Source organism: Fukomys damarensis, unplaced genomic scaffold, assembly GCF_012274545.1.
Source record: "Fukomys damarensis isolate Sample0158 unplaced genomic scaffold, DMR_v1.0_HiC HiC_scaffold_23, whole genome shotgun sequence".
Lineage (NCBI taxonomy): Eukaryota > Metazoa > Chordata > Mammalia > Rodentia > Bathyergidae > Fukomys > Fukomys damarensis.
The window spans coordinates 47,309,548-47,324,921 of NW_022900935.1; the positions used below are offsets into that span (position 1 = coordinate 47,309,548).

The 15,374-nt window shown below is 46.2% G+C and overlaps 1 protein-coding gene across 1 annotated transcript in view; it reads right to left on the reverse strand.

Moving 5' to 3' along the window:
• Wnt9b (Wnt family member 9B) overlaps window positions 1-11,379 on the reverse strand; it is an 18,483-nt gene extending 7,104 nt beyond the window's left edge. The window contains exon 1 of the mRNA XM_010637446.1: window positions 11,312-11,379. Coding sequence (XP_010635748.1) covers window positions 11,312-11,331 — 20 coding nt within the window. The 5' untranslated portion in view covers window positions 11,332-11,379. The remainder of the gene's footprint in view (window positions 1-11,311) is intronic.
• Between the last annotated feature and the right edge of the window lie 3,995 nt (window positions 11,380-15,374).

Here is a 15,374-nt window from a genome sequence, read left to right on the forward strand (position 1 = left end):
AGAAAAGAAAACCAAAAAAAAAAAAAAAAAAAAAAAAAAAAAAAAAAAAAAAATCAGAATGCTTAATAAAAATACAGATTCCCGGGGTCCACACTTGGCAATTTGGATTCCATTGATCTGAAAAGGGTCTGAGAACCTGTATATCTGCCTAGATAGCTGCTATAATTCAAGAAGTTTAGGAAACATGGCAGAGTATTGGTTGTTTCCTACGACAGCAACCTTCCTAAGACAGGGTAGGCACAAGGGATGTAGACTCCGAGCAAACACCTAGCCAAGGGCTCCCATGGCCTTCTCTCCCTTGCATTATATTGCTGTCCGAGTAATCCCATGCCAACTGAGCTTGTTTTCTGAATCCCAGATAGATTTCCAGCCATCTGGCCCTTTGGTGCTGGAACAAATAGATGCTTGAAGAATGAAAAGGAAGAAAAAAGGAAGGGAAGGAAGCAGGTGGGGAAAAGAGGGTAGGAGGGAAGACGGAAGAAAGGATGAAGGTGAAACCCAGTTTTCTTGTTCTATATCCAAAGTCTATCGATTCCAGACTCAGAATGGCAAATTCTGAGCCTCACTCTACTGCTTCCTAACTGAACAACCTTGAAGTCTGGCTTTTCTCCTCTGTGAAGTATAGAGAACGACCCACCCTACCTCTCAGGGTTGCTATGATGATGACAGGAAAGGTAAAAAAACCACAGCACCCAGGACATGCTGGCTTGCTTCCTGCTAGCCGGAGTTTCCCAAACCTTTCTCCTCTTGCAAGATGCCTTCCTCTGTAGTTAGTTAGGCAGAATCTCTCTTTTTCCAGAGAGGACACAGAGATTTTATGAGGGGGCAGCAACGGGTGCAGGTACAACCAAAAATAGGGTGGGCTCTTGAATCAGGGCCCTCTCTCTCCTCCCAGAAGCTCTCTGTGACAAGCAGCATAGTTAGAGACATTTGCTGTCTCCTGCCCTGGTGCCTCCCAGTGTGGACGGAACATATACCATTCCAGGATGCAGGCTGAAGGAAGCAGCCCCTTTCTGCGATATGCCAGTCTCACAGCCAGGATAAAGAGCGAAGGTGGAACCAGACAACAGCTCCTAATGCTCCTGCTTAGGTGTGGCACTTGCCATATCTGCTTATATGCTATTGGCCAGAGTAAGCCCGGAGCTACCAGAGGGCTTTCCAACTGAGCCAAGTACACTACTCTTCTGTTTGGAGTCACCTGCCAAGACATTTGGCTGGATGCCACATCCTCTGTCTGGCAGAGTAGGAAGCCTCACTGGAGGGTGTGGGTCCTGGCTGGGCCCCAGGTGCCCCTGTAGATTCCAAATCCATCAGGTGCAGCCAACCCAGTGTGGAGCATATCTCCAAAACCTCCAAACAGAGACAGATGCTATCAGGCTCCTCCTGGCCCAGCCTGGCCCTGGGCTCCCCTGCTAGACAGGGTGAGGGCAGGGGCCGGTTAATCATTAATCTGGGGGCAAATGGGTAAATTTCCAGTCCACCAAGCCTACACCCAAACCCCTCCCTGCAGCCTGGCAGAAAACCCTCAGAGCTTGACCCTTGGTGAGTCTGGAGCAGAACCTGAGGTCAGCTCCAGTTGAGAAGGCCCTACCTTAACTGGTGTCCAGACTGGAGGGCAGCTCAGGGATCAGGAGCAGAGGACAGCAGCCATGTGGCCCATTCAAGTGTCCTCCCCACACTAGGGGCTGGTGTGAGGGGCAACTTTGCTCATACAATTAATTTTTGTGTTTTAGGAAATCAAAACCTTACTTATAAAAGTTGATTGACAAAAACAGGAAACAACCAGGGAGTGATGGGAAATTTAGCCTGTGGGACTGAGCATCCTTCGAGGCTTCAAGGCCTGTCTCAAATGCCATTTCAAGAATAATAGCTCCAGTACTCAGAAGGCTGAGGCGGGAGGATTGCCATGAGTTTGAGGCCAGCTGGGCTACATAGTGAGATCAAGGCCAACCTGGACTACACAGTGAGACCTTATGTCAAAAAAAAAGAAAGAAAAAAGAAATCAAACAAAACAAAAATAAAAACAAACAAACAAACAAAACCCAGCAGGTGATTTCTCTGGGTTTTTTCCATATAAAATAAAAAATGATAGCTATAATTAGTCTATCAGTATAGAAATATTCATCTCATATTATATAACATCATATATTTATTATGTGTTATGATATATATGTGTATATCCACCACTTTTTCTGTGCCTATTTCTGAGCCCTTTAAATTACTGTTGCTGCCTACCCGTTTCCTCTATTTTTGTGACTATCATGTGGTCTCTGTGGGCCATTTTACAACACATGAGTAGCTGCTCTAGTCTGTCGAATGGATCGATAATGATCACATGACCTGAACGCAGCCACTCAATCTTTTCTCTGGAAATTTAGCATTTGAATTAAGAGAGCACGCAGTTGCTTTCTCTCCCTTGTTTAGTTGGAGTGGCTGGACTTGCAACACAGAAGATAAACAGAAGAAGCCGATCCAAAGAGAGAGGAAAGGATTGAATCAAATGTGTTGAGAGAGGCAGAGGTGAGAATGGGAGGTAGAATTTGGGAAACGTTTAGAGCAGTGGTCCTAGAATTCTCCTGAGTTCTAGCTGTGTTCTTGCCTGAGACAACTGCCTACTGCACAGCAAGGGCTGGTAGTTGGTTTCTTGAACTGAGGTCCCTGTCCTTGCTTATAACCCTTTGCAGACTACAGAGACCACAGTTCCCTAGGCTGCACTTGTAAGCCAGGCTCAGTTAAAAAAAAACAAAAAAACCTTCCACTCATGACAGGTACCTGATTTAAAATTTCATGTAACAGACCCTGAGATTGATGGCTCAGTATAAAGTCGGTTAACTTTATTAGCAATAATGACACTTAGTAGTGATTAATGGTCAGGAAAGGCAGCCAACCACACAGAGTACTAAAGCCATGCTAGGCACTGGTCTGTCTAGGGCTATTCTCAAAGAAGATTCCCTGGCACTGTCTGGTAAGTCCCCCCAAAGGGTCTGAGGAAGACAATCTGTGGGAATTTCCAGGGCTGGGTTTCCCTTTTGTTTTCTATTTTTCAGTTTTGGATCATAGTTTTTTAAGGAAATAAGACTATGACATCATGTTCAGAAAAATGACAACTGATTTCCTTGAACAGTGCTAGCGAATTCTATGCATGAATTCTATGAATTCTATGGCATCTGCTAGGGAAGGTTCTTTCTGGGTCCCAAAAGAATTCTGCACATTGCAGGTTCCAGCCCATTCCTTTTTTTTTTTTTTTAATGATACAGGGATTGAACTTGGGCCCTTTTGCTTGTGAGGCAGGTGGCGGAACAACTGAGCCAAATCCCTGGCCCCTGACCCATTCCATTTTCTTCCTCTGGAAGAAATCTGTCTCTGGCAGCCTAAACCTAAGCACCCCACTCTCCAGGCCTCTCTGGGGAATTTCCATCACTCATCTGTCAGCTGAGCCCCATGGTGGTATGAAGGACACCTGATTATGAAGTTCAAGTTTATCAGTCTTATGAATCAGGCAAAACGGGGGTTTTAAGGAGGATACTGCCGTGTAGTCTGCGTTCTCGACCAAAGAGCAGAGAGTGCACAATTTGTGAGCTTGTTAGTTGGTCCTAGGGGCAGGGGACAGCAGTATCTTGGGGCTTCTGCTTGATTCGAGTGCTTCTGCACCACCTGGGACCCCATCCATTAGGCTGCACCTGTGACTGCCTCGCTGGTCTTCCCAGTTCCCACCCTCTTCCAGCTCCCCCAGGCTGACTCCCAGCCTCTCTTTTCCACTTTCCTTCTTTTCCCTTCTTGCCCCCAGCTGTGCCCCTCTGTTCTGCACCATCACTCCATCCTCAGGTTGGGGATAAACCAGACCTCTCACCTCCATGAGATACCTCCTGGCTTTGACCTCAGGACATCCCCAATCACTTCTACCCTTAAAATGAGAAAATCCAAAGGTACTCTCCAGCAGTAGACCAGCCTCACATCTCTATCTACTCTGGCCCTTCTTGCCCCTCCCCGTTTCATGTTCTTCCTACTCATAGTTTTGGCTAAAACTGCCTCATGAGGGCAACCTTGGAAGAGGCAGAAGGTTCTCCCGGGCCCTGAGAAAAGCCTCCCTGGAGACTGCTCTGTTGCTGGCAGCGGGACCCAAGGGCCTCCCAACCCCTACAGGAAATGTAGCTCACCCCTCTACAATCATGTACCACCTGCTGGAATGTGGGGACCCCAGGACCTCGTGTACTCAAGGCCGTTCTGGCTAAGCGGGTTGGCTCTAGGTCTTTAACTCAGAGGTGACCTCAGGGATATAACCTCCTGAGTCTGCTCCACCTTACAAATACACATTGGCTGTGAGAGAGCATGATGGGAGCCAGCCTGCCTGGGTTCAGGTCCCACCTCCACCTCTTGCTAGCTGGGCTGCTTACTTAGTGGGCAAGACATTTTATCTCTGGGCACCTCATCTGTCAGATGCAAATAGTAGCAAGGTGTTGAGACGATTAAATGAGTTAAGTGTCTGCAAAGCTCTTAGAACAGTGTCAGCACATAGTAAGCTACAGACCAATGTCCTCATTAACACCTACTGCATTTTAAGTACTGTGCTGGGCACAAGGACAGAGTTCTGCCTTCAAGAAGAAGCTCACAATCAGAAGTCAGGTGTGGTGGTACATACCTGTAATCCCACCACTTAGTAGGGCCAGGCAGGAGGATTACTGACAGTTCAAGGTCAGCCCAGGTTACATAGTGAAATCAAGGTCATTTTGGAATACACACTGAGACCCTGTCTCAAAGAAGAGAAAAAAGAAGACGGAGAAGGAGAAGGAAGAGGAGAAGGAGAAGAAGAGAAAGGAGAGGAGGAAGAGGAGGAAGAGGAGGAGGAAGGGGCAGCTCCCATTTGGGAGGGGATGTGGTTGAAGTCAGGCCCCAAGGAGGGTGAAGAAAAGAAAATTTTGAACCAGCTTGGCTCCCTAAGGAATGACCAGAGGCCAAACTCCCAGCACTGCCTGACCTTGGCTGGTCTCATCCCACCTGTAGTAAGAGGCTCGGTTTGGGGCAGAGGCAGGAAGTTCTGGGGAACACTCCAGGCTACCTGGAGAAGGCCAGGCAGGTGCACCAGTAGTGCTCAGGCTGTTCTTCCAGGCCTGCCCCACCCTTGTTTCTGTTCCAGAGAGTCAGATGGGTCCAGCAGAGGCCACTACAGGACGGCCTGCAGTTATACAGGACAAGGCAGATGGTTCTCAGGGCACCAGGTAATGCCAGCGAGGCTGGACACCTGGCTAGCAGGACCATGAGCTGTGCCTGGCACCAGGGCCCATGCCAACCGCGTGCAGCTGCCTGGGAACCAGGAAAGCCTCATGCTGCCTGGGGCCTTGGCCTCAGCCCGGCAAAGCCTCATTAGATGCTCCTGATAACAGGCTTCCGCTGCAGGGCCGTTTCCATGGTCAGTGCTTCCTTTGTGCTTTCATCCCCAGCCTCCGAGCCCACGTCTTCTGGCCCTCACTAAGCCCCTACACACTCACATCACCAAGCCTCCCACGCTCTCCACACTCGACCCCTCCCCAGCAGGGGGCAGTTCAGTGAGGGCAGCTCCTACCCAGCCAGGAAAGGCACCACGACACTGGCCAGTCCTTCAGAAAGCGGAGCCCTCAGCTTGCCTCCCCTCCCCTTCTCAGGCAGAGGGAAGCCCACGTTTACCCTGTTGGGCGGCAATCCCCCCCGCTGCCTTTGGACCCCTCTCTTCTTTATAGGATTTGGTGTCTCCACACCCCCATGAAGATACCCTTACTGTACACCCTGGCCAACAATTGCTTCCTACTTGTATTTCCACTTCTTCCACCACTCCATCACTTGCTCATTCACTTATGCTTGTATTCACTGAGCATCAACTTCGTGCCAGGTCCACCCACAGACAAGGCCACTCACTACTTCCCCACCTGGCTTCACTGTCCCCTTCCCAGACCAGGCCTTGCTTTCTTGCCCAGCTCTGAGCCTCAGGGTCCAACGATCCCACCCTAAGGACTAGATCTGTCTACCACCTCCCCATCGAGTCCACCCCAGAGTGGGTACATCCCCCACCCAGTCCCTGCTCTGAGAAAAAAAAAGAGTCTGGGCCAGATGTGGGCTTTGTCTCTCTGGGAACAGCTCCACTTCCTGTTTCTCCAGGCTGCCCGCTGAGGATGGCATCAGGGAGACGCCACTCCAAGCTGAGTGGGCAGCGGGCAGCCAAGCAGCCTGCAAACTCTGCATCTCAACAATGTCCAGATTTAGAGCTCGACTGGCTCAACATCTGTGGAGGAAATGCTTCCCCCTCCCTCCCTCACGCGTGCCCCACTCCATCTCTGCTCAGGCTCAGACTGAAGCCAGGAGAGGAAGTCTTTGTTCCTGACATGCATAGCTCAGGTGGCACAGTGACCATGGAGGGGCTCCCAAAGTCAGTTGTGTGGAGAGGGATACCCCCACCCCTGTAAGACCAGAAAATAAGCATCCCCTCCAGTTAAATGACTAGGTGCAAATATGGATTACATTTGCGAGCTGGAGAGACCTATCGAGATCACCTGGTCCAGGGGTTTCACCTTGATGGCTCCTGGGAGGTATCTCAGAGATTGCTGGGGATGGAATAGAGCAAGAGGACAAGAAGTTTGCCATGTGGGCAGATTTCAGCTTCGACTTGTCTTGTGCCCTGGAAGTTTACGTAAGATTTATTGTCCAAAGTGACTTAACGATAGGGCTGGGGCATGCCACGGGTTTCCTGATCGCTTTCAGTCAGTTACTGCTTTCAATCTCAACAGAACACTTCAGGGAAACAAAATAAGCCATTGCCAATGCCAAATGTCTATGCTGATTGGAACACAGGGCAGGTGGGTTTTAAGAGAAAGAAGCCTTTTAAGAGAAAGTCCCCTGGGCAGCCGAAGAATGGGACCTCAAGAAGGGAGAAGTTAAAAAGGCTGCTTTTCCCTGATCTGAAACTCAGGCTCTTTTAAACCGAAAGTCAGAAATAAGGCTTCCAAAAGTGGCCTGCCTATTCACAGTAAAGAGAACTACTTTGTTAGGTAGGGGGAAGATCAAAGGGAAGGATCGTGAAAGGAGAAGCATGCGGGGGCAGTGTGGTTGGTGATGATGAAAATGAGCTTCCCAACTTCTTGGGTGCACAGAATCCCCCTCTTGGGGGAAGCAGTTTCAGCAGCACAGAGTGAGCACCGCGGGAAAAGAAGTAGTCACCAAGATTGTCCCTTCCAGTGGGGAGTAACACTACCCCTTCCTGCAGCTCCATCCAACCATGGGATCCTGGCTCTGAGCTGGGTGGCTTCAGCCAAGCTATTTAATCATGGGGAGCTGACCAACTAATGAGACTCTTGAATGCTCCCTGAGCTCTGGCCACCCTCTTCCCATGGGCACGTGGGGTCATCAGGGTGAGAGGAGCCAGGTCCCTGGAGAATACCTGTGCATGCTCACTGGGGCTGAGGACAGGCCACCTGTTGGGAGGGGCTCTAGGCAGAGATATCTCATGCTGCAGATGCCACTTGTCTTCCTGTAGGTCCCAGGGATGGCTCCCAGCCCTCCACACTTTCCATAGCTCCAGGGAGATCAGGAATCTTCTGGCCTGATCAAGGAGCAGCCCCTGAAAATTTCTGGAGGTGGTCCAGGACAACACGGAGGGGAATGAAGTCAGAAGAAACTCCCTTGGGAACAGAACAGGCCCTCCCAAGCAGAACCAGAACAACTTCCTACCTGGAACCACCCTGGCCCAGAACCACTGCTAGGACTGTAGCAGAGGGCCCCTGCTTGTCCTTCTGCTGCTTCTAACTCAGCCCAATCTCTGTGCCTCTCTCCTTTCCATGAACTCTTTCTGAGATGTCATATACTGATCGTGAATCCCCTGGAAGCTTTTACAGCCACTTCCTTTTTAATGCCTCACACAGATGTGGGGAATGGGAAAGGCGATCCTGAGGCTACACGCAGCTTCCATGTGGTGATGTTTATTTACTTCATCCAGGAAGCACTCCTTGGTTGCCAGCCCGAGCTCACTCTTTGTCTTTTCCTATTTGCATAGATATGGTACCACCACGTGTACGTGGTTGGCACTTCGTTCTTCCACTTCAGGGCTGCACACAGTTTCTATTAGTAGTCTGTAAGCTCCTTGGCAGAAGCTGTGGTCTCTCATCCCCTGAGGTCAACTCTTCCTGGTCCAACCCCTCCCCTCAGACAAACTGCTACACAAACCCCTCCGATGCCTAATGTGAGGTAGAGAAGAGGGCCCTACCCAAGCCTCCCACAAACCTTCCTGAGTTCAGGCTTTGGAACAGCAAGGCTCTGCTGTCATGCCGCTCCACCCCACAGACTGATCATAGGCAGGTGCTCACCCCAGTACCAGATCAGGGAACATCTGGCCCTAGACTCTCAGATCTCAAGTCTTCCTGTGCACCTTGGGGTCTGAGAGAGCCAGGCCAGTTCCCTCTGCACCTCTATTCTGAGAGATGAGCTGTGCTCAGGTAGCCAGAGTTTCCCTTTGATATTCAGTGAGGACAAGCCAAGAAATCTGTCTAAGTCTTTGTTTAAAATTCAGATTGCAGCCAGATGTGGTGGCATACCCGTAATCCCAGTGCTTGGGTGGATGAGGTAGGAAGATAGTCATGAGAGTATGAGGTCATTCCGGGATATATAGTGAGTTCAAGGCCATTCTGACTACATAACGAGACCCTGTCCCCCCAAAATAAAATAAATAAAATACAATTCATCTTGCACAAGCTCTCATGGTAACACGGAGTGATACTCCATTATAACTCCAAACTCCAGAAAGCTCAAAAGCTACAGAGCTTTAGTACCATTGTTGAACTGTTTGGTACCACTATATGGCAGCAAGCCCTTTGGGCTTTTTTTTTTGTTGTTGTTGTTTTTTGAGACAGGGTCTCACTATATAGTTGAGACTGACCTGGAACTCGCTACGTAGCCCAGGCTGGTCTCGAACTCACAGTGATCCTCCTGCCTCAGCCTCCCGAGTGCTGGGATTACAGGCATGTGCCACCATGCCCGGCTCCCTTTGGGCTTCTTTATGTATCAATAACATTTCAATATTGTCAGTACATACTTTTTTGAGGACTTGGGGAAGATACTGGGGATTCGCATGGATCTACATCACCAGCCCATTTTAATTTTTGAGACAAAATCTTGCTAAGTTGCTAAATTGCCCAGGCTGGGCTTGAACTTGTGACCCTCCTGCCTGGGTTAATAGGCATGTGCCACCACAGCCAGATTCAGAACTTTCATATGCTTTTCTTTGAGTGCTGATGATTGAACACAAGACCTTGCATATGCTAGGAAAGTGCTCTAGCACTTTTTTTTTTCTTTTTGGTGCGGGGATTGAGCTCAGGACCTTGTGCTTTCGAGGCAGGTAGCGGCACCACTGAGCTATACCCCTGGTCCCATTCTAGCACTTTTGAACTACATGCCCAGGCCCTCTGTATATATTTATTTAGCCTTCGTAACAAAATAAACATTAGCCCATTTTACTGGTGAATATATTGAAGACTGGTACTTTAATCTGCATGGCTCCAAACCCAGTGCTCCTTACTAAAGTAGGACGTTGGCTGAGGCTGATACCAGGGCAGGGTCATCTCATAGACAACCTGTCCCACCTCCTCCAGAGTCCAGCTTCTACCTGAGTCATAACCGCAGTGACACTGAGATTTCTCTTTCTCAGGCAACTCCGTGCCTGCCCTGCTTCTTTCCCCTCCTACCTTCCCTTCTCAGTCACATAAACGCAAGCACCAACCACTGAGGGGGCTGGCTCACCCTGAGCCTAACTCTGGGGCCCAAGTCCTCAGGGGTTACAGCTCAGCCAGGGACAAGTGGACTAAATTCCTGCCCAAAACACAATGATTCTTATCAGAGAGCTTTGGCTTTTCACCTGCCATTCCAAAGCTGTAAATTTCTTTTACCCTTACTTTTTTTTTTTTCTTAGCTTGTTTTACTCAGGTCCTAATTCAATTTCTTCTGAAAAAATGTATAAAAGTGATGTTATCCAAATACATAAAGCACTTAGATATAATTTTTGAAACATACTGGCAAGACAGGTCTTGGTTCTCATTTTTTCCCCATACTCCTGCCCTCCCTTCACCCCCTCCTCCCTTCCCTATTTACAAAAAGTTTATTATTCATTTAATATAATATTAATCTTCCCTAAGTTGGTTTATAGATTCAATGCAATCTCAATCAAAATCCAACAGGCTTTCATATAGATAATGACAAAATGACACTAAAATTTATGTAAACACAAAAAGGACCTAAACACCCAAAATAAATTTGAAAAAGGACAAAGAGAGAACTTAGGATACTTGTTTTCTAGACTTACTATAAAGCTACAGTAATCATAACTATGTGATGTTGGCACAAAGATAAGCATACAGGTTAAGAACAACACAGAGAAGTTCCAAGAATACACCTTGCATATTGGATCAACTGATTTGTAATAAAGAAGACAATGGAGAAAGGATCATCTTTTCAATAAATGGTGCTAGAACAAGTAGATATCCAAATGGAAAGCAATATATCTTGACCCTTACCTCACACCATACACAATTAACTCAAGTATATCATAGACTCAAGTGCAAAAGCAAAATTATGGAGCTTCTAGAAGTAAACATAGAACGAAACCTTTGAAACTTTTGGGTGGGCACAGATCTCTTGGATAGGACACCAAAAAAAAAATACAATTTATATAGTAAAAAGTTGACAGATACATTGAACTGCATCACAATTAAAAACCTTTGTTCTTTGTAAGACACCAGGAAGAAAATGAAATGACAAGCCATGGACAGGGATAAAAATATTGCCAATACTTTCTGACAAAAGGAAAACTTGTATCCAAAATATATAAAGAATAGTTATAATTCATTAATAACAAGACAAATGATCCAGTAAAAATATTCAAAGGGCCAATATGCACACACAAAAAATGTCCAACACACTATTCATCAATAGGACAATACAAGTTAAAAGCACAATGAGACACCAATACATACCCACTAAAATGGCTTCAATTAAAACCAACAGTGAAGCGTGTGGGATGTAGCTCTTTGGTTGTGTATTTGCCTGACATGAACAAGGCTCAGTCTTCAATATAAAAGCAAAATAAACATTTGCAAGTGCAAGGTCCCAAGTTTGATCCCCAGTACCAAAAAAAATAAAAATAATAATAATAAAACAAACAAAAACACTGATGACATTTCATGAGCATGTGGAACGAGTGAAACTTTCACACAGTACTTTGTAAAATGACATGACCACTTTGGGAAACTAAGCTTTTTTTTTTTACTAGCCATTTGTCATATGTTAAACAGGTACCTACCATAAGATCCAACAATTCATCCAGTTATCCAAAAAAATGTCCACAAGACAGATGTAAATGGATGTTTGCACCAGCTTTCCTGGGAATTGCCTAAAACTAGAAGTATGCCAAATGACCATCAACTGAGAAATGAACAAACAATTTGTGATAGATTAATGTAATGGAATACTACTCAAGAATAAAGAGGCAGTGATTGATACATGCGACATTATGGATGAGTCTCAAAAAATTTTAAGTTGAGCAAAAGATCCTGGGCATGAAAATCTATATTCCATATGCTTGCATTTACACAAATTTCTATAACAGACAAAACGAATAGAGAAGTGAGGTTGTCTGGGGGATGGTGAGGAAGGGTTGATCACAAAGAAGCACAGGAGGAGAAGGAGATTTAGCTCAGTGGCTCCACCACCTGCCTCACAAGCACAAGATCCTGAGTTTGATCCCTGGTACCAATAAATAAAGACATAAATAAAAATGCTAGGCTGGTGGATCCCTGTGGTCACCACAAAGTTGTTACTCTCAAACTGTATGCTTAAAATGAATGCATCGCATTGTATGTAATGCTACTTTGGAGAACATAAAGGTTACAATTTGTTTCTTCAGCAGAACCACACTGATGACAGCTCAAAAACCTTTGTTCTTTGTAAGACACCAGGAAGAAAATGAAATGACAAGCCATGGACAGGGATAAAAATATTGCCAATACTTTCTGACAAAAGGAAAACTTGTATCCAAAATATATAAAGAATAGTTATAATTCATTAATAACAAGACAAATGATCCAGTAAAAATATTCAAAGGGCCAATATGCACACACAAAAAATGTCCAACACACTATTCATCAATAGGACAATACAAGTTAAAAGCACAATGAGACACCAATACATACCCACTAAAATGGCTTCAATTAAAACCAACAGTGAAGCGTGTGGGATGTAGCTCTTTGGTTGTGTATTTGCCTGACATGAACAAGGCTCAGTCTTCAATATAAAAGCAAAATAAACATTTGCAAGTGCAAGGTCCCAAGTTTGATCCCCAGTACCAAAAAAAATAAAAATAATAATAATAAAACAAACAAAAACACTGATGACATTTCATGAGCATGTGGAACGAGTGAAACTTTCACACAGTACTTTGTAAAATGACATGACCACTTTGGGAAACTAAGCTTTTTTTTTTTACTAGCCATTTGTCATATGTTAAACAGGTACCTACCATAAGATCCAACAATTCATCCAGTTATCCAAAAAAATGTCCACAAGACAGATGTAAATGGATGTTTGCACCAGCTTTCCTGGGAATTGCCTAAAACTAGAAGTATGCCAAATGACCATCAACTGAGAAATGAACAAACAATTTGTGATAGATTAATGTAATGGAATACTACTCAAGAATAAAGAGGCAGTGATTGATACATGCGACATTATGGATGAGTCTCAAAAAATTTTAAGTTGAGCAAAAGATCCTGGGCATGAAAATCTATATTCCATATGCTTGCATTTACACAAATTTCTATAACAGACAAAACGAATAGAGAAGTGAGGTTGTCTGGGGGATGGTGAGGAAGGGTTGATCACAAAGAAGCACAGGAGGAGAAGGAGATTTAGCTCAGTGGCTCCACCACCTGCCTCACAAGCACAAGATCCTGAGTTTGATCCCTGGTACCAATAAATAAAGACATAAATAAAAATGCTAGGCTGGTGGATCCCTGTGGTCACCACAAAGTTGTTACTCTCAAACTGTATGCTTAAAATGAATGCATCGCATTGTATGTAATGCTACTTTGGAGAACATAAAGGTTACAATTTGTTTCTTCAGCAGAACCACACTGATGACAGCTCAACAGCCCAGTGTGGAGACTGCCAGGCTGATGGGTGGGCTCTCAGAGTTTCTTTCCTGTCTAGGGACAGTACAGAGAAGTTTATGAATACACAGGCCTTTGACTTCTAGTGTTGAATCTTGGCTTTGCCTCTTGCTGCCCGTTTGACTTTGGGTGCATATTTTAACCTTGCTGAGCTTTGGGTGATGTTAATACCCACCTTAGAGATGGGTGCGAGGCTTAATTGAGACAAAGAATGATAGAGCCTGATAGGGTATCAGGTATATACTAAGTACTCAGTGCTGCCTTGCTCTTGGTGGCAGGTGGGTTCTAATAACTTCTTGTCCCAGTGTCATCATGCCATCCTCAGAGAGCCTGCCCGACAGTGTAGCAGGGCTCAGTACATTCTGTCTCACTGCTGAGGACGGAGATGAGTGTTGTGATCTCTCCCTCTGTGGCCTATGGTCTGAAAGAATTAAGCAGGTGAGGAGGGAGCCTGGCCTTTGTAGCCCCTCTGCAGCAGCTGCTCCTCTGGGGGATGGTGTCCCACAGTAGTTATTCTGATTCTGTTCCCTGAGGGGCATGGATCACAGACCTAAGGCAGAACCTGGTTTTCATCCATTAATTCAGGTGTGACATTAGGTCACTCACTAGACTTTGCTGAGCCTCGGTTTTCTTTGGGAACCATCCACACTCATCCTTCACACCACAGAAATGGTTCTGAGGTTCATTCAGAGAGGGGACTGTACGAGAAAGTGACTTGTACACATCTATGCTATGTACAGTATTATGTTACCATCATCATCAATCAGGAGAATTAGGCTCCAGGCTCCTACAAAAGAAGCAGAAGCCACTGCTGCTGATTCATTGTACTTTGGGGGTGGAGATTCCCCATCTGAAAAAAAAGGGGGGGTTAGAATAAGAAATGAAACTTCAAATGCAAATTACCTGGCAAAGGGAAAAATATATTGCCTCACATTCCCACTAAAGTGAGCATGACTGATAGCAGATTCCTTCCAGAGAAGGAATTCTGATGGGAAGCAAGATACCCTGATCTGACTGAGTCACGAGAGGGTTTCCTCAGTGAGAGCCTTTGATGGAATCCTGTCCATCTTCTGGGACCAAACACCGAACAACATGAGGCCCTAATCTTAGCTTTTTCTCTGAGCGTTTGTCCTATTCCCCAGACTGAGGCAGTGGTGGCTTCAGTGTCCTTTGCCAGCTCTGCCCAGCTGGGCTCCTGACCTATAAGAGGTGGCCTCTCAACCCTAATCCAGGTCCAACTCACCATCTCCCTTCTCATTTCTAAGACTGCCCCTTGCCACAGCCCCCAACTCGTTCTAGCACTGTGTGTACTGCCAAGAACCTCCTTCCCTACCAAAACACCAGCAGAGTGGTCCAGACCTTCTGGAACCCCTCTCCTCTCCTCCTGCACCATCTGACCTTCGCTCCTATCTCCAACCATAAAACCCAAGCAAACAAAAGAACTGTGGAAATGAGCGAGTGTCCCAGATGTCCTTCCCCTTTCCATTCCAGCTCAGAAACCTCCACCGCCTTCTGGGACACTGAGGTACTGACCTGGTTTCCTTAATAATAATAACAACCACAATAATTGCTGGCACTAATTGAGCATTTACTCTGTGCTAGACACTGTTCTAAATGATTTACATATTACTTAGTCTTCTTATGAAATAGGCACCAACTGAGAGACAGAGCAGTTAAGTGACTTGTCCAAGAGCATACAGCTAGCAAGTGGCAGGATCAAACCATTTGTACCCTACCCATTATATCTTCCTGCTGAGACCACAAGACCTCCTTCAAGTCTGAAATCCTTGGGAAACAGACATCACATATTGTACCGCACTTGGGTTGGGTCACATACTAAATTCAGCCTCTTTTCACAAATGGAGAAACTGAGGCCCAGAGACTGAGTGCTCTTCCCAGGTCCTCAGTAAGCTATAGGACTATAGACGAGCACAGGTTTTGGGTTGACAATCCTTCCCTGTATATGTCAGGGGGAGGCCATTGCCTACAGCCCTGAAACTTTTAACCAAGGGTCATGACCTGGAAATTAACCTGTAGCCCTTACTTCAACCTGTGTGGGACTCCCCAAACCCTTACAGGCTCCGGCCAGGTGGGTTCATAGACCTCTGGCGGGAATCTCGAGGGGTTTTTCTTGCCTTTGCTGTGGCCAGACTGCAAACCTCGCCCTGCTCTGAGGTGAAGCTAGCCAAAAAGGTGAGG